A 19,731-nucleotide genomic window follows, 5' to 3' on the forward strand; every position below is an offset into this window, starting at 1 on the left:
AGGATATGAATGAATGTAGTAGACATTTAAAAAAAAATCACCAAAATAAAAAAAGTACGACTAGTAGTAGTAGTAGTCTAGTATTAGCCTGCTTTTGTCCTATTATATGAAATTTGTCAGATTTTTATGTAAAAAAAATCTATTTAAAAAATCAATAGAAAATTACAATATTTAGGGGAGATTCACCCCCTGGAGATGCACAGGATATGAATGAATGTAGTAGACATTTAAAAAAAATCACAAAAAAAAAATACAACTAGTAGTAGTAGTAGTAGTAGGCTAGTATTAGCCTGCTTTTGCCCTATTATATGAAATTTGTCAGATTTTTTTGTTCAATGAAAAAAATCAATGAAAAAAAATCAAAAATCAATAAAAAAATACAAATTATTTATCAAATTATTTAGATGGATTTGGAACATTTTAGGGGGGTTGAAGACCCCCTAAAATAGGCATAATAACGCCACTGATCTGAAATCAGCATGAGGGTTATGTTAGTCGAGTGTCAAAAATAGTCACTCAGTCACTCCATTTTTCAGCATATGGATTTGTTTTATATATAGTCCGATCCTTTAAAAGTACAACACGACCTATAAAGTTAATCCACGCAATAATTGGTCTTGTTAGTACATATAAAGCGATGGTTGATATCTTTGACGTTCCAAAGCATCAGTGACTTGGCCGTATTGTAACATTGCTAAGGTCCTGACATGCAAGTAAATTAAATCATTCTACACACAAGGTTATGAAGCAATAATTTAATCACAAACGTATTTATTTGATTGACAATGCCATATGTATCAATTTAAGTACATTTGGGTCATTATGTTGCGTTTGTTGCTATTTCTTAAAGAAGGAACAAGTCGCGTGTTGTTATGTGTCTTCCGGGACCAGGCCAGTCTGTATTTTTTCCTCCGCTATGAAGTCCACATTTGAACATTGAGCTCAATTGGTCTAGAAACATCCTCCGTGGATGATACTTCATCTCCTGGCACATCACCTGGGCTGGAAATGGGGGGGTTTCCATTGTCCTTACGAGATAACACGCTCGGTGTGAATCCGGACCGCTTAACTTTGAACGATTCGGAATCAGGCGGGATGAGAACACGGACGGTAAGTTGTAGTGAAAGTGTTCCACGGAGCCCCACTCCACGGACGCTTTGATGTGCTGCTGCTGGGCTTTGAAGTTGAGAAACGCGGGGCTGTGTTTCTTGTTTGTGGGCGAGCAACACGACGAGATAAGAGGCTTATGTGTCTTGTCTATGGATGCGAGTCTGTGCGCCTGCGCGCCTGCGCGCGTCCATGTGGCTCAGATTAAAAAGGGGAGAAAAAAGTACAATTTGTCGCTCGGCGCGTCTCTTATAGCTGTGGGGGGAAAAGTGGGATGTATTCCACAACCGGAGCCTCCTCCTTTTTTGGTTTATTTGCCTGAGATTGTGACACCCCCTGAGAGCCGCATAGGAACGGAGCCTTCCTCCGTAGAGGTCAGTTCTTGAACGGAGCACGACGCATGTGGTGTGCATTTTTTTTGTTCCTGCATTACGAGTTTTTAAGAGTTGGGGACCGGAAATGGAGTATGAGTTGATATTTTTCCGAAAAAGTCCGATTGGACTCAGGCTGCGATGGTAGGTTGCTTTATGCGGTGATGGAACCTTTTACGCACGCACCGGAACGCATGAAAGATGTTCTTATTTGAGCCTCTGTTGGTTATTTCTTTATCGGTAATGACCTCTAACCTCCACATGACGACGTTGGAAGGTCATGTGAGATGTCTGCGATTGTGAGTGGGGAGCGTGGGTTTGTGTAAAATGTTAAAGAGTGATGAAGCCATGTGGTACAAACCAGGACTGAGAGGTAATTGTCATTGGAGGCTTTGGCGTGGACGTTAAGGACGTTAAGTGTTTTTGATGTGACATCTTTGGATCTCTGATTTATGTTATAAATAGAATAATAAGCCTTTCATTTCTCTTTTTGCTGTTTTTTTTAAAGTGAGTGTTTACTTGATGTGGCTCTTTGAAGTTCAGCAGGATACGGCTTTGATTAGATCAATACTTTGTGTGTTTCAGAGTGGGAAAAAAAGCTGAGAAGCTCCCCCGCTGCTTTCAGAGAAGTGAGGAGGATTAAGCTGGCGCTCGGCGGAGGCACCCAGCCACTCTTCTCGCACAGGCACCCGGAGCTGGAGCCATGAGCAGGGCGCTGACTGAGCACATCAGCAGTAGCTTCCGCGAAGATGCTCCTCGTCCTCCGGTGCCGGGGGAGGAGGGAGAGTCGTCATGCTATATCTCCAGCAGGTCTGGGAAAATGAAAGCCCTCAACAAGGTTAAAGACGCCGCTGTTGCCGCGCTCCCCGGTTCCGCACCACGGAGGAACGAGGATGGACTGGGGGAACCGGAGGGGAGTGCGTCCCCGGACTCGCCGCTGATCCGGTGGACAAAGTCTTTACATTTTCTTCTCGGCGATCAAGATGGTGCTCACCTCTTCAGGACCTTCTTGGAGCAGGATAACTGCGTGGACACGTTGGACTTTTGGTTCGCCTGCAACGGTTTCCGGCAAATGGACCTCAAGGATACCAAAACGCTGAGAGTCGCCAAAGTTATTTTCAAAAAGTACATCGAGAACACCAACATTGTGGCCGAGCAGCTGAAACCCGCCACCAAGACCTTCATAAGGGATAGTATCAAAAAGCAACAAATAGACTCGGCCATGTTCGACCAGGCGCAGATGGAGATCCAGTCCAACATGGAAGAGAGTGCTTACCAGATGTTTTTGACTTCGGACATGTACCGCAACTACGTGCGCACTGGCTGTGAGAACGCGGCGTACGTGAATCACGGGAACCTCAAGCTGATGTGCGGATATCTTCCTCCTCTTCTGGAGGAAGAGGAGTGGAGCTGTCATGACCTGAAGGCTAAAGCTTTAGCTTCTGTTATCGGACTGTCTGCCAAATCCCTGAGGGCCGCCGCGACCTTCGGGACAGCAGCTGGAATCGTGGAGAACGGTTGCAGGTGAGAAGACGTTCCAGAGCGGATGTGTTGTCTGTGGCACCGCAACATGTTTGTTTTCATTGGGTACTTCGCTCTTTTAAAGGGGGGGGGGGGGGGGGGGGTTGATCAAAGGCTCTCAGAAGAACATACTGTTATCTTTGTGCTCTCCTGTCTTGCAGTTAGTCAAGGGGTTAGGGGGTGGGGGGGTGTTGGGTACAAAACATCAATGGATCGCTGCCTTCCTTTTAAGTAAATGCTGTCTTGCAGGCAAGGCAGCCCGCTGCTGGCTTGCTCAAGTTTCCTGTGCTTTGAAACCCTTCCTCCGGTGCAGGCATGAATTCATACACAAAGTGCCAGACTGTTACAGCCACATGAAAGAAAAAAGTTTTTTTTTTTTTTTTTTTAAACGAAGCACTACAATTCTTTGTAGTGTGTCTAATTTTACTTATTAAAGGAAAACGGCTTTTTTTTGGGGGGGGGGGTATTGCCTGTCATCCACAATCCTTATGCAAGACATGGACACACGTCTCTTGGTGGTGTGTTCGAAAGATATAAAACAGATAAAAATAGGTCACACCAATGCATCCTAAAAAGACCGCTTTTAAAAACAAAGTTTTATAAACATGTTCTGACTATGTCGAACGCGGTATTTTGACATATTTTGACATATTTTAAGCATTAGCAGAACTTCCTTCCTGGGTGCCACAATGGATACTTACGCCTAGCGTTAGTTAACTTTGCCAACAGCTAGCGCTCCCGATACGTAGCGTTACCCTTGGGTGCTTGCCTCTTGGTGGTGTGTTCTAAAGATATAAAACAGATAAAAATAGGTCACACCAATGCGTCCTACAAAGATCGCTATTAAAAACAGGGTTTTATAAACATGCTCTGACCATGTCGTAACACGGTATTTTGACATATTTTGCCATATTTTCCGCATTAGCGGAACAATTAGCACCTTCCTGGGTGCCACAACGGATGCTTACGCTTAGCGTTAGTTAACTTTGCCAACAGCTAGCGCTCCCGATACGTAGCGTTACCCTTGGGTGCTTGCCTGAGGCATTGTAAGCAAGTGTGTGGTGAAGTAGTCGCTAGCCGGCACGTAGCTAGCAAGGTGTCAAAATGCCAGCAAAGTAGTTCTTCCGCTTAAGTCGATAGTCATAGCTCGGTTAATATGCACGTCACATTTTCCATGTCAATGGGTGTTGTTGCCGCTTTTTAGAGTTTATTGATTATCAGTACGTGCATTCAAACGAGGAAGATGCGTTCATGTCTCCCAGGATTGTCCATGATGAGCACATTTCTCCAAAAAGTGTAGTATTAGTGTAGTAGTAAAGGTATATTTACAAACGAAAGCCACTCATTGAGGGCGGCCCAAACTATGTGAACGTGTCACCCTGTTATTGGTAGAGCCCCCTTCTCTTTCTTGCATCACATGCCCCCCCACCCCCTCCCTCCCTTCTCCTGGCCCTCAGCATGTCTGCAGGTCAACCAATTTCCATCTCAAACATGTGGAACTAATTTTGGCACTGCACAGATTTTCTGTTCCATTCTTCCATTTTTTTGTAGCTCTCCCGTACACAACTCCAGAGTGTTAAAAAAAACAAAAAAACATCCCCGATTCAGCTCCACGACTTTGTGTTTTCCTTCCTCTGTCTTTGCAATCCAACACTTTTATCTCCCCTGTTGTGGAAAAAAATCTCCCTGTCAAAGCCTAAGCATGCTTTGCAGCGAGAGACAAGAGGGGAGGAAGAGGGAAGGCAGGAAAAGGGGGGTGTCATGAAAGGGAGAAGAGCCGGAGAAGAAGAGCGGGGTTGCAGAAAGCCCAGCTGTGCTAAATACCTGACTCCTTGCGTGGACCTTCCAAAGGTCAGGTTTGCGCTTGGGGCCTACGTCTTAAGTCACGCTGGGGTTCCTCTCTCAGCACTCCCAGCAGAAGGCATTCTCATAAAGAAAGGGGCCCTCCTTCCCCCCGTTGAATCTCCCCCACCCTCTTAAAAGCTCAAGTTCCCCCTTCCTTCTCTTCCTCATCCACCCCCATCACTACTGGAACTGGAATGCAACACAGCAGGAGAGTAGATAGTCTCACAGAAGGACTTCACAAAGGAGCAAGGAAGATTAGGAATGAGAGCATTCCCAGACTGGATGATGGAGAAAGAGTGGAAAGGGGATGGTGTGAAAGAAAGACAAACACTTTCATCTCTGACGTGGTTGACAAATCCTTTATCTATCTATAAATCTACACATGATGTCAGCAAAATAAACTTCTAAATGTCCCCAGACGGGTTTTGACTGTCCCACTGACTCACACTGAAATACCGTATTTTCTGGACGATACATTGCTCCCGAGTATAAGTCGCACCAGGCCAAAAATGCATCATTAGGTAGAAAAAAACATACATAAGTCGCACTTGAGTATAAGTCGCACAAGGCCAAAATGCATAATTAGGTAGAAAAAAACATACATAAGTCGCACTGGAGGTAGAAAAAAACATACATAAGTCGCACAAGGCCAAATATGTATAATTAGGTTAAAAAAAAACATAAGTCGCACAAGGCAAAAAATGAATAATTAGGTAGAAAAAAACATACATAAGTCGCACTGGAGTATAAGTCGCGGAGTATAAGTCGCTCAAGGCCAAAAATGCATAAATAGGTTAAATAAACATACATAAGTCGCACAAGGCCAAAAATGCATAATTAGGTAGAAAAAAAACATACGTAAATCGCACTAGAGTATAAGTCGCGGAGTATAAGTCGCTCAAGGCCAAAAATGCATAAATAGGTTAAATAAACATACATAAGTCGCACAAGGCCAAAAATGCATAATTAGGTAGAAAAAAACATACATAAGTCACACTGGAATATAAGTCGCACCAGGCCAAAAATGCATCATTAGGTAGAAAAAAACATACATAAGTCGCACTGGCATATAAGTCGCACAAGGCCAAAAATGCATAATGAGGTAGAAAAAAACATACATAAGTCACACTGGAGTATAAGTCGCACAAGGCCAAAAATGCACAATTAGGTAGAAAAAAAACATACATAAGTCGCACTGGACTATAAGTGGCATTTTTTGCGGGTAATTTATTTTCCAAACTACTCGACCAAAACAGACATTACGTCCTCTTGGAAGGCAAGTTGTAACAATAAAAGAATAGAGAACAGGCTGAATAGGTGTAAGATATGCTAACACAATGCTTATTCAGCTACACAAAAAAAAAAAACATGAACAGTGTCCAGTGTTTACGTAACATAAACACTTTTTTAAATTTATAAGTCGCTCTGGAGTATAAGTCGCGGGAACAGCCAACCTTATAGTCCGTAAAATACGGTATATGACATAAAAATGCTAACAGTTCTCCTTGGTTTTGCAGGGCGCACCATCGAGGAGACAACGCCAGCCCTTATTTTGTCAACTCTGGCTACATTTTTGCTCCTGCCACCAGTGCCAATGACAGCGAGATCTCCAGTGATGCTGCGACGGATGATTCCATGTCCATGACGGACAGCAGTGTGTAAGTGTTGGCGGTGGCCATCGTGTTGACCAAAACATTGCTTGATCACTTCTATTGTGTGGCATGCTGATTTTCGAGGTGAAGACTTTGTGCAGATCGTTTTCTTTTTGGTTGGTGTCTAGGTTTGGGCAAAATGTCTCCTGTGTGTGTCGTACACACATAAACCCCCAAATACATAATTAGTGTAGCCAACGCGTGTTCAGATATTTCATACGTCCTCCGTCTTTGTCGAGATCTTACTCCTTCATGGTGAGTGGTCACCCCAAACTACGTTCTCGTACATTCAGTCGGGACCTAGGCTTTCATCTGAAGCTTGTTTTGATTAATCGAGTTAGACCAATGGTTCTTCACTGGTGGGTCGGGACCCAAAAATGGCTCACGGGTCTTTGCCCGTGAAAGCAAACTGTCAAGATTGAGCGGGAGAGGAAGGACATGAGGTATAGACTTAGGATTTCGTCCGTCCGACACACAGTTGCAGATATCTGCTAGAGAAGAGTGCACCATAACAACACTGTGTCTTAGCTCTGCAGCTTGTGTTGTAAAGAGTCTTTTCGAGGTCTAGAAGGACCAAAAACACAAACTGTCACTGGTTTGGTTCGCATCACATCAGATAATCAATTGCTCTTTTCCAAAGTCAAAACTGACTTGTGCGAACGCTTTTTTTACCCCCAAAACCCAAATATAATATGTCTGTTTTCATGGCTAATGAAGGAAATGTCAAAATATTCAAATTTCAGAGGCTAAAATCAGAGATTATTTCAATTTTCCAATCAAAAAATGATCGATCAAACACCGAAATGGAGTTGTTCGGCTCTCGACATTAAATTGAATCGTCACTTCCTGAGTTGGGTCTACAACTTTGCAGAAAAATGACTTGTGAAAGCGTAATAATCAGATGGTAATTTCATCAATGCGTCGTTGCCAAGGCCTCCAGGGAGATGACTGTGTGAAAGACCTTCTGAAGTTTATTCTGGTGCATCACAGGTGGAGGGCGGCGGGAGGAGGGGATCAGATTGTCTCGATGTGGGTGGGGTGTTGCGTTGTATTCCTCAAACGTAAAATGTGTCTACTCCTCCATCCTTCTGACAGAACTGATCTTTTCCCTTCATACCATCTAATGCTCTTGTCTTGAAAAGCTAAAAAAAGGGGGGCGGGGGCAGGGGGGTGGGGGGATAAATGGCCGTTTTGGCCTCAAGACAGACTCATTGAAAAATGTTGGCACCAAATGAAAGGAGGCTTACTCACATGGTGGGTCGCTTTCTTGCCACTCGTTTCTGTGGCGTGCTGAGATCATGTGTCTGCAAGGCTTTCACAGAGGTTACTCATTAGCCCCTTTCCACCAAATGTTCAGGAACTGTTCTTGGAATTGGGCTTCCCGGAACTCAAAAGGTTCCTGTGGTCCTTTGTTTTATGTTATTGTGCGATGCAAACATGGCCAAATAAAATATGTGCTAACGGGAAAGTAATGGTAGTGGTAATGGTTTTATTTCATTTGAACATGCATCAGATTCCAATTGAGTGCATCCCATAATCAGTTCCCATTTCCACATGTCCAAAAGGAGTAGGAAGAAGCAAAGCTTATTAAATCCTACCCCTCCATCTGGTACTTTTACAATCACTAACTGTTACATTTGTCCACTTCCTGCTTTCCATAATACAGTTTTAAGTTGTTTTTTTTTTTTAATAATGTACCGAAGTAGGAGGTGACATGAGCATCCAATGACATAATGGGTACCATAGTAAGTGTCAATATAGTGATATATATAGCACATCATGACTGGTTATAAAAATATAAACTTCACAAAAACAGCAAAAATAGAACACTCAAGAAAAAAAATAAAAATTTAAAATTATGATTAATTATTAAGTCCACATATGATAGAAATAGTTGTTTTAATTGAATTAAATAATTAGTGTAATTAAAATTGTACGAGAAGAAAGTTGAAATAGTTTGAACATTTTTAAAAATAACAAACATATTTTTAAACGTCATTTAATGAAAATGAAATCAAAATATTTGTTAAAAAAAGTTATTAAAAAATACAATAAAGTCAAAGTATTATGGGTTTTTTATTTTTATTTTCTATCTAATATCATTAAAATGTCTAAAAACTTCTAAAAAAAACACAAAAAATGTATATCTAAAATTTTTGGGGAATTTTTGTAACGTACGGAAGTACGAGTATTATTAAAGCATCTTCTGTCTTTTAGCCCGTCTCCCCAACGCTTATCCTCTGCCTTCAAAACGTAGTCCTGCCAGGTTGGAGTGTCTTTAAAAGATTCATTTTTTCGTGACTCATGACCTATGACAGTTTGACTTGGACTTGCAAATAAAGACTTGTGAGCCTCTTGCCGTTCCTGCGGTGCCAAGTAGGCTATTGGTAGATATTTGCCCTGGCCGGACGGGGGCGCTCTCAATAATCCGACCCAGTCCCCTTTTGCACCTTCCAAGGCAGATGCGGGGAGGCTCAAAGTGCAAAGGAGTGAGAAAATAAAGCACACGGAGTATAAAGGGTTTAACTGAATCGCTTTCAGCCGATTGTTGGGTGAGGAGGGAGGGGGTGGGGGGTCTTAGGGGGATAAAAGGGTGGCTGGCTGCTTTGAAAACGACTCGCACAACTGAATAGGAAAGATTCTTGTAAAGTGGCCACCACGCCATGAAAGAGTGTCTTGTTTTCTCCCCCGAAACCTCCACAAAGCGTCGAGCCGTCAAACGGTTCACCAGGTCGCAGACGGTTCAGGTTGATCAAATCGTGGCGTGCACGATGTTTTACTTTGCTTGCTAACCAGGCTCCTTATGGCGCCGTGAGGACGGATGCCTTGGGATCTCAAGGGCACAGTTGAGGAGATACCAGGACTACCGTTGGCACCTAATTTAATAAAAGCTCATTTTGTCCTGTTCAATGTGACCGCATCACTTTAATAGCACTCAGCAAGGTCTTTGATGGGGATCTCTGCTGTCCTTGTCCTTGACTGATGCGCTTCTTTTGTCTTTCCACCCAAAAGGATTTCAATAACAGACAAAAAAATGTTGCTTCTTCCGTTCCTTTAAGGGAACAATTTGAATGTTTTCTTTTTAAATCGCTTAAAATGCCTTGTGAAAATTTTTGAATGTAAAAATTCCCAGATAAAGAGCAAGATAAGATTTTTTTTTTTGGGGGGGGGGGTTCAGTTGTTGCTTATATCTTATTTATGAATTTACTCGGACGCTGGGGAATGTTACTCCACCAACTTCAAACATTACCTTATCTTACAAACCAGCCTTTTGATGTTGCTCAGATCAGAGGCCCACAGCAAAGTACTTGCCAAACGTGTGCGTGTAGACATACTGTGTGTATATATATATATATATATATATATATATATATATATATATATATATATATATATATATATATATATATATATATATATATATATATATATATATATATATATATATACTATATATGTGTGTGTATGTGTCTGAGATTTCAAAGAAAAAGTAGCATTTGGGCTAGGTCAGACACTTCTGAGCGACCAAAACACCAAAGACGATTGGCTCCTGGTAACTGTCAACTTGACTCAAACGTCTCACAGAAGGACAAACTGGAGAAAATAAGATTCCCACATCATAATAATAATAACTTCATTGTCAGGAAACTAGAACGTACGCCGCCGATTCCCATACCGATCATCCATGAGTGAAATCAGACGATTCCGATCACATGGTTGGTCGGAGTCTTAGCAGGACTTCCTGGTAAATGAACGTAAAAAATGCAACTTATACTCCAGTGTGACTTATGTATGTTTTTTTCTACCTAATTATGCATTTTTGGCCTTGTGCGACTTATATTCCAGTGCGACTTATGCATGTTTATTTGTACCTAATTATGCATTTTTGGCCTTGTACAACTTATGTATGTTTTTTTCTACCTAATTAGGCATTTTTGGCCTTGTGCGACTTATAGTCCGGAGCGACTTATAGTCCAGAAAATACGAGTTTCAGACACCGGGAAAAAAGCCTCGACTTTTGTTGCCTTGCCTACCAAGAATGAGTGGTTTGTACTGGGAGGGGGTTATGTCAAATAGGAATGGGTGGCAGGCATCGTCTACATGAGAGATTTGAGTATTTTTTTTGTGTAAATAAATTCTAATGTGCCATTGTTGTACTTTACAGAGATGGAATACCTCCGTATAAGGTGGGCACCAAGAAGCATCTCCAGCGGGAGATGAATCGCAGCGTCAAGATCAATGGACAGGTTACACTTCCCCACTTTCCCGTAAGTCTTACTTCTTTAACGCCCACATCCACACTGTATGAAGAGTGAGAAAGTACGTTATAAAGGCATGATGAAAAAGGATGCTATTCTGCCGGTGCACAAAACAAGGAAAAATGACCGCCATGTCAAAGTTGCCACAGAACAGCCACATCTCGTTGACATGTCTACGAAACACAGTTCCATGATAGCGACAAGGCTGCATAGCATTTTTACATTTTATATAAACATCTTTTCACAAGGATATACTGTGTGGTGTGCCGGTGGCATTAGCCATGTTTACATGAGGAGTTTTTCTCTTTCCAAATGGAATCTTTCCATTTGACTTGACATTGACTTTTCCAAAAACAATGGTATACATGGAAAGGAATATTCCAATCAATCAGTAACTGTTACATTTGTTCACTTCCTGCTTTCCATAATACAGTTTAAGGTTGTTTTGGTTTTTTTAAATGTACCTCGTACCAAAGTACGAGGTGATGTGACCCTACATTGACATAATGTGTACCATAGTAACTGTCAATACTGTTTGTGTAGCGGAGTGATAGTACTCTGATGATGTCACTTCCGGAGTTGGGGCCAAACTGCTGGGTCGTGGGTGGCGCCGTGAACTATAAATGTAGAACATAATTCAAAAACAATATAAAACGTTGCTAACAGCTAATAGGCGCTGTTTAACTGGACCCTCTGACGTTGTCGTGGAATGTCCAAAAAAAGCCTCTTCTGTCTGCAGACAACGTTTTTGGTCTTCATATCTAACGCGTCTTTGTTTGTAGAAAAGTTGTGTGCTTTCTGTATGTGCACTCCATGTGGCTGTTTGGTCCACTTTTTTTTTCCTTCCTCTCACTTTTTTTTGTCTCCATCTCTTTTTTTTGCCCCCTTCCCCACTTGCACTCTTTTAATGTCTCCCTCCTGATTTGGAGATGGCTCCGTCTCCCAGGATGTACCAGCCCCAGGCAGGGGGGCCCCATGTAGGGCTGGCGCTCCTTTGCCAGCAGCCTTCTCTCGCCTTTGTTCTTTTCCCTTCATCCTGGTATACAAAGAAACGAGAGAAACAAAAAGAGTCAAAGTCAAGAAAGCCAGCGTTCCAAATGAAAGGGGAGTTACATATATTTCAAGGAAAAGTAGTACAATGTGATACTGTCGCAGTATCTCAGAGTATCTCTACAGATTCTCTTCTATCTGAGCTTTGCCTGTTTCGTCCCGCTCGCCCGCTCGCTCTCTTGTCGCCGCTTCCAGCTCGCAGTTTCTTATTGTCATTTTTCGTCATAATTCTCCCATTTTCTTGCCTTCTTTACTTGCCCCCATCTTCACTGTCAATAACTGGCTTTCATTGCGAGGTTTTAAAGCTGCGGCCCCTCCCACCCCGAGCATGTGTTTGATGTTTGACAAGGGCCCTTTGAAGTGTGCTGACTTCAGAGGCTGCCTAGCTGATGGCTCGGTCGGGCTACAGAGGGCGCAGGCGGGGGGCCGCCCCTCCGAGCAAGCGACCAACTGCTACACCGCCATCGCTAACGCTTCCCTCTGCCGGTCGCCAGCCTGGCGCTGCCAAGGGCGCGTTGGCCGTGAGGAGAGCCGGGGGGGGGGAGGGGCGGCGGTGAAGTTTGGGGTGAGCTTGAGGGCGAGGGCATCTGGATCATCGGGCCTTTTTGGAACGGTTGCATGACCGGATTAGGACAAGGGCGGCCTGATGAATGCGTCATCTTGCATCTGTCAGGAAGACCGCGCGGTTAAGCTAGCTCATATAAAAGTGTAAAGCTAATATGCCGCTGTGTTGTTTACCCCGCAGAGGACGCATCGACTGCCCAAGGAGATGACCCCCGTTGAGCCCTCGGCCTTTGCCGCCCAACTCATTGTACGTCTGGAGAAGCTGAAGCAAGAACAGGAAACCGTGAGCTCGCTAGCGGAGAGACTGCAGCAGATCCGAGAGGTAGACTCCCGGGGAGCCGTTCTACATTTCCACGCCGCTTGACTTCAACTTGAAACATCTAACCAATTTCCAATGCGGCGTGAGACGGCAGCGGCAGCTCGAGAATGTCGAAGAACCGGTGTCGTCTTGTCTCCGTCTTCCCATTTCCACGCCGTCCTCCCAATATTTCATCCGGCGGAACTCTCAAACTTATGTTTCTAGACGCACTTGGAAGTTTCTTCAAACAGCACTTAGCTACTCTCTGGTGGCACGTTTGCTGAATATGTGTAGTGCCACTCTTTGTGATGCATAGGCACACCCTGCATTATAGATGAAGCCTGTTAGCCGCGATAACAGTGCAGCGGAAAGGAAATTCTAATCGTTCTGCAGGCATTTGCTGTCAGAGAGTGATAGATATAGGCCACTGTGATTTCCACGGAATCGCGGAATTGACAAAAAAAAACGGAATCCACTGTTAAACGCGGGAACTCGCGGAAATTGACACAATGTGAATTAAATGTTGTCAACTGTGCGGGGAAGTATTTTCCGGGTGGACAGCTCAATCATGGCGGAATCTCACCACAAACACTATCCCGCCCCCCTAAAGTCGTTGTTACAGTAACCAGTAAAAGTTGCTGTAAAAACATAGAAACCCATTTCTCAAGGCTAGGTCACAAGTGCGATTTATTTTAGATTTTTTTTTTTTTTTAAACGTAAAAATGACCTAAGTTGGTCTTGGAACTTGAAAAAAAGGTCGGCGCCTGTGGAGTTTGTTTTACCCCCCCTAAAGTCGTTGTTACAGCAACCTGTAAAAGTTGCCGTAAAAACATAGAAACTCATCTCTTAAGGCTAGGTTACAAGTGCGATTTATTTTTGAATTTTTTTTTTACCAAAACGTACAAATGACCTAAGTTGGTCTTGGAACTTGAAAAAAAATGTAGGCGCCTGTAGAGTTTGTTTGACTCCCCTAAAGTCGTTGTTACAGCAACCGGTAAAAGTTGCCGAAAAAACATAGAAACTCATCTCTTAAGGCTAGGTCACAAGTGCGATTTATTTTGAAAAAAATAACAAAATCGTACAAATGACCTAAGTTGGTATTGGAACTTGAAAAATTTTGAAAAAGTTTTTTTTTTGTGAACGTAGACCAGCCGTAGTAGCCCGCACGGTGGATTTACGGAGTGTGAACGGAAGCTAGCTGGGTTAGCTTAGTTTAGCAGAGCATGCTTGGGCGGCTGTGCGATTCAGGCTGTTAAATCGTGCTGTGTTTTATGCTGACTAAAGTTCTGAAGATATAAAGACAGATAGAAAGAGATCATTGATGCATGTGATGGGCCGCCTACCAAGACATCTTAAAACGACAACCACAAATTTTTCTTGGCTTTGTAGATTATTTCCAGTCTTATTTTGAGTGGTTTCCAGTTCCCACATTTAACTGTATTCCCTTCCTTGCCCGACCAGGAAGAAGAAAGCAGCAACGACTCCCATCAGGCTCTTCTTCCATCCGGCAGCCAGTGTGAGGAAGACCCCCAAGCTATCCTAGATGAGCACCTCTTGCGGGTCCTGAAGACGCCCGGCTGCCAGTCACCCGCTGTGGTTCGCCACTCACCACGCTCGCAATCCCCCGAACGGAGCGGCGCCTCGCTCTCTTCGGGCCACGCTTGTCCGGGGGCCGCCAGGGTTCCAATGTCAGGGCGGCAATCCACAAAACACACTCACCACCACTACATCCACCACCATCACGCCGGGCCCAAGACCAAGGAGCAGGCTGAGGTTGAAGCAGCTCAGCGTGTTCAGTGCTTCTGCCCATCAGGAGGCACCAATTACTCGGACTTTAGCCCCGCGTGAGTGTTAGTTCAAAGCGTTTGGTCGCTTTTTGTACTTGGATGTTAAAGACGTTATTTCTTGAACGGCCTTCCTGCAGGACGCTGACGAGACGACCAATGAAATCCTCCACCGAGGGTTGGTCTTCACCATGCCTTCCGCTCGATGCATCTGACCGGTCTCAGAATGTCTGGCAGTGGATTCTGGAGAGCGAGAGGCAGGGCAAACACAAGGCCCACAGGTAATTGTTACCAACACGGCCTCGACACAGCGCTACTAGCGTGAGTTCTTACCCGTATGGCCCGTTTTGAACAGCTCTCACGGCCTTAAGAAACCCAACCCTCTGGACTCCAAGCCTGGTCGAATTCACTCCTTGTGGGGCGGAGGTGGCATCGGTTCCGGCATTCATCTCCGTGGGCACCACCCTGGCCATCCCTTCATACTGGACCCGGCCATTCCGCCTCTGCCGCCACCCAACACTTTAGCACAGCTCGAAGAGGCCTGTCGCCGACTGGAGGGGGTCTCTAAACCCCCAAAACAGAGGTTGGTCTCAGCTGCAATGACAGCAAAGCTTAGCAATCGCATGACATTTTCGTCTTTAATTCAAAATGTCTTCAGCTTCAGAGACAGGAACCATCCAGCCACGGCCATGCCTGCCGGAGGTAGCGCCAAAGCCACTTCGGGACTCCAGTCAGACGAGTATGGACCTTACGACCAAGTCGTTCACCTTTTTCATGGAACCCAGCAAAGATTGTGTTTGACCGACTGATTTTGCGCACACAGGTCCAAGGAGCTCATGATCACCTACTTCTTCTGTGGTGAGGAGATTCCTTACCGGAGCGTAATGAAGACCCACTGCCTCACATTGGGACACTTTAAAGAACAGCTCAGCAAGAAAGGCAACTACCGGTAAATATAGCACAAACACAAAAATGAAGAAAAACACTGGAAATAGTCCACCGAGTCAGAAACACATAATTAGACAAAATAAAAGTCGATTAATCGACAACTATTTTGGTATTGATTAATTCATGAATTAATTGATTTAAACATATAAACAATCTCTGTTTTCACTTTCAAATGGGGTAAAAGTACATATATACATTTTTTTCCCCTAGAAAAGTCAATTAATCGACAACTAATTAATTGATTTAAACATATAAACAATCTCTGGTTTCACTTTCAAATGGGGTAAAAGTACATATATATTTTTTGTCCTAGAAAAGTCAATTAATCGACAACTATTTTGGTATTTGATTAATTCATGAATTAATTGATTTAAACATATAAACTGTTTTCACTTTCAAATGGGGTAAAAGTACATATATATATATATATGTTTTTTCCTAGAAAAGTCAATTAATCGACAACTAATTAATTGATTTAAACATATAAACAATCTCTGTTTTCACTTTCAAATGGAGTAAAAGTCAATTTTTTTTTTCCTTATACATCTGTGAAAGCAAACCTGTTATCGTTTTTGGTAAAATAACATTTCCATCATCTTTGACTCCAAAACAGCAATCGACATTTTTGCCTTTTTTTTTTTGCTGTGTTGCTGATCAACACTGTTTGTTTGGCTCATATGGATGTCCAAAGTGCGGCCCAGGGGCCATTTGTGGCACATTGTAAAAATGTAACTGAACAAGAAAACATAAAGAATTGGAATTTAAGGAGAAAAAGTTATGATTTTGAAAAATGTGGTAATAAAATGAGGAAAATATCATTTAGCATTCAATTTAAATATGACTTAATTAAGTCCTAATATTGGGATAAACTAACAAAGCAGGTTGAGAAAATTGCGTTGGTGAAAAGTTAGATTAAAAAGTTATAACCAAGTCATAATTAAAAGCAAATGCATGTTAGGGTGAATTGAAAGCACCATCTCTTCCCAGTGTTTTAGATGTGCTGTGTTCAATGACACCAGTAATATATGCTCTTAGGATAAAAAGAAGGGAATGTGAAGTGCTGGAGCCTCATAGTTGAAAAGAAACTTGGAGTGGGGGGGCGGTAGGGGGGTGTTCTGCAGCAATATTGTTTACACATCTGGTACTGATTTTGATGGTAAGGCAGCCTTAATAAAACGGCTTTGAAGAGCTGGCGCACAAAGGCTGTTGAGAGGCCTTCAGATTCCTCTTCCACATCGACTGGACTGAACTGGAATCAGTTGCCGTCCCTGAAAACTCCCATCCGTCCATGTCAGATAAAGATGGACTTAATAATAATAAATATGCATTTGTTTGTTTTGTTAATTACAATTTCGGATGAAGAAATGGTTACTTTTTTCCAGGCGTTGCAAGATGAAGAGAAGTGGGGGCGGGGGTGGGGAGGGTGATGCGTTTGGCTTGAATGGGAGCAGAATGTGTGGAACTGGTTAATTTGGACATGGCGCTGGTACAGCAGAGAACACTACGCTAGAGCTCTGCCAGACAATATTGGTGCCAGATGTTGCAAAGGGAGAAAAAATCCTTCCACATAAAAAAAACCTGGATGGAAAGGCTTCGTTTTGTGTGTGTGTGTGTGTGTGTGTGTGTGTGTGTGTGTGTGTGTGTGTGTGTGTGTGTGTGTGTGTGTGTGTGTGTGTGTGTGTGTCCGAGTCCCTCACGCTCTGTAACAAAGTGATGACTTTGACGTATTTGCGAGGGAGAATGTCGCACCATTCTAAATCCAGCCAACAGAGAAATAGCCAATGGCAATACGGCATAGACAATCCCTTCGTTGATGGCGGTAATTGCTTCCAGACCCGACCGTCTCAAGTCAATTTATTTATAAATGGAATATTTTTCTACTTAGCGCATCGATAACCTGTTTATGACCTTCGGAGAAGTGTTTTTAATATCATGAGCTGGGTTTGTCGACAGCGGTCCCAAAAAAACATGGTTGACCAAGCACATTCTGGTCGTTCTGGTCACGACAGTCCGATGTTGAGACTAGGCATGCCTCTTGTTTGTGGACATATAACATCGAGTCGGAGGTTTGGAGGAACCCTACATTTCAATCTGAACTCTAAAGTTTAATTAAACTGATTGGAAGGCTAACAATATGCACATAATTGATGAACTCACAGATGAAAGGATGCAGACAATTGTGGTGTTTATATTAAGCGTCTAGCTATGAAAATGGCTACAAATCCTACTATGCTAATATTAAGCATGCTAGTATGATAGTTCTAGTGTTTATGTGTCTATCCATGATAGCAATGCTAGCATGCTAACAACTTCCCAATGTATGAAGTAGTTCGAACTCTTTAGATTCCAAAAAAAAAGAATGTCAAGAAAAATGGGAATTTGTGGTCTGAAAGAAACAACATGAATGTCCTCAATTATGGAATTATTAGGTGATGCTATGATGTGGAATGTGGAAGTAGCTAGACCTCTTTAGATCAAAGGTCATTTTTGAGTTTTGGATCAGTTCTTCTATATCCCAATTCCGAAAATTCCTGATACTCATCAAAATCCTTTTCAAGTTATTTTGAACACAAACAGATCAAATCCAGCAAAATGCTAACCCGACATGAATGTCGTCAATTATGGAATTATTTGGTGATGCTTTGATGTGGAATGTGGAAGTAGCTAGACTTCTTTAAATCAAAGGTATTTTTCATTCTGGAAGAATTTGGGAAAATTTAGAGTTTTAGATCAGCTCTTCTATATCCCAATTCCAACAATTCCTGATACTCAGCTAAATCCTTTTCAAGTTATTTTGAACACAAACAGATAAAATCCGGCAAAATGCTAACCCGAGGAATAACTGCGCTTTGCTTTGCAGACCCCTTCTTATAATAAGATGTACATTTTTTAAAATATTTTTTTTTCCGTTTGTCGCCCCTCTACAGGTACTACTTTAAGAAGGCCAGCGATGAGTTTGAGTGCGGCGCCGTGTTCGAGGAGGTGTGGGAGGACGCCTCGGTGCTGCCCATGTACGAGGGCAAGGTCCTGGGGAAGGTGGAGAGGATCGACTAAAAAAAAAAAAAAAGCAAACAAAAAAAAACAAACAGACCCAAACAAACTTGAGGAAGACACTTTGCAATTCACCTTTTGTGTTTTTTTTATGTTTTGTATTAATACTAAGCTAAACAAGAGTTAATATATCCAGCACAATATGTGATTGAAGGAAAACGAGCCAATGAAGTAATGCCTAACCCAGAGGAGGTGCCCCCCCACTCCCCCCTCCCTGATTTTTCTCAACCAGTCAGCCTTAGAAAAACGTTGCAAGGGAACGACATAAAGGACAACAGATTGGAGGCCAGCGAGGCGGGACCCGTGCCGCTGTTTGAATATAACCACTGTTTTGATTTGGCGGGACTGGAGATGCGCGGCACTTCCGATGACTGCATTGCTAATTGCTAACATACATGCGTATACAGGATGTATATATACATGTATTGTATTTCGATGAGTTTAAAGTATTTATTTTGTACAAAAAAAAAAAAACTTTCTCGCCATCGGGCAAGCTACTATGAATGCTGGGGGAGTACTGTCGTGATTTTGTTGTTTTGTTTTTACGACACAAAAAGGACAATACGCTAGCCTAGCACCTCCCATAGCCTTGTTAGTCGGCCAAGACCAGTTTTTCTATGCTGCTGAAAGTTTGCAATGTTAGGTTTGTCACACGAGCGTTTTGCCGTTTGTTTTTCCGTTTGCCTCTTTAGTTTGGTGACAGAGCTCCATGTTTTGTTGTGCCTTTGTTGGTAAACCAGGCTTTTGCACAGGGGGATACGTGCAAAGCAGAGACCTGAAGCACAAGTTGTACCATCTAATAATGGCCGTGTTTACAGCTCACGCACCAAAATCATTTCAGCTAACAAGAAGGAAGTGAGACGGTAAAAAGTGAACAATGAAGAACAATAGCTCTGATATTCTTTCTTTGAATGTTGTTCCCGTGACTAATATGTACATGTGGTAATTATGCATCGCAAAGTACGGATACCGACACAAACACAGTATTGCTGGTGTTTTAGGAGTACAGTCGTGTGCCTAAATGAATGCCATACCATGTGCTTACCCTGTTTCAGGGTTTTAATATATATCCCTTGGTTTTCAGAAGGGTTTTATGTTGAAAAGATATTTTTATGCTTTTATGAATATCTTGTAATCATGTTTGTTTTGTGCTTTTTTTGTTTTTCTCCACACCACAGCTTTTTTTTTCATTCTATCAGAACTGTAAATTATACATTTATATAAAGAGTTCCATTTAAAAGTTGACATGGACCTATAAGTATTGTAATTATTGAGATGTAG

General features: G+C 42.7%; 1 protein-coding gene across 10 annotated transcripts in view; it reads left to right on the forward strand.

Moving 5' to 3' along the window:
* Positions 1 to 19,205, forward strand: part of LOC131126482 (axin-2-like) — a 61,155-nt gene extending 41,950 nt beyond the window's left edge. For 6 of the 10 annotated variants that reach the window (XM_058069088.1, XM_058069093.1, XM_058069098.1 and 3 more), the window contains 9 exons: positions 2,064 to 3,002; positions 6,362 to 6,502; positions 10,662 to 10,764; positions 12,551 to 12,691; positions 14,129 to 14,511; positions 14,592 to 14,732; positions 14,807 to 15,190; positions 15,275 to 15,400; positions 18,327 to 19,205. In XM_058069088.1, the coding sequence (XP_057925071.1) occupies positions 2,182 to 3,002; positions 6,362 to 6,502; positions 10,662 to 10,764; positions 12,551 to 12,691; positions 14,129 to 14,511; positions 14,592 to 14,732; positions 14,807 to 15,190; positions 15,275 to 15,400; positions 18,327 to 18,453 (2,367 nt within the window). In that variant the 5' untranslated portion in view covers positions 2,064 to 2,181 and the 3' untranslated portion in view covers positions 18,454 to 19,205. Of the gene's footprint in view, positions 1 to 921; positions 1,111 to 1,225; positions 1,623 to 2,063; positions 3,003 to 6,361; positions 6,503 to 10,661; positions 10,765 to 12,550; positions 12,692 to 14,128; positions 14,512 to 14,591; positions 14,733 to 14,806; positions 15,191 to 15,274; positions 15,401 to 18,326 lie in introns of those variants that run through there. The other 4 variants (XM_058069138.1, XM_058069110.1, XM_058069125.1 and 1 more) reach the window with 4 other exon arrangements.
* Positions 19,206 to 19,731: the final 526 nt, after the last annotated feature.

This window comes from Doryrhamphus excisus, chromosome 1 (assembly GCF_030265055.1).
Source record: "Doryrhamphus excisus isolate RoL2022-K1 chromosome 1, RoL_Dexc_1.0, whole genome shotgun sequence".
Classification (NCBI taxonomy): Eukaryota; Metazoa; Chordata; class Actinopteri; order Syngnathiformes; family Syngnathidae; genus Doryrhamphus; species Doryrhamphus excisus.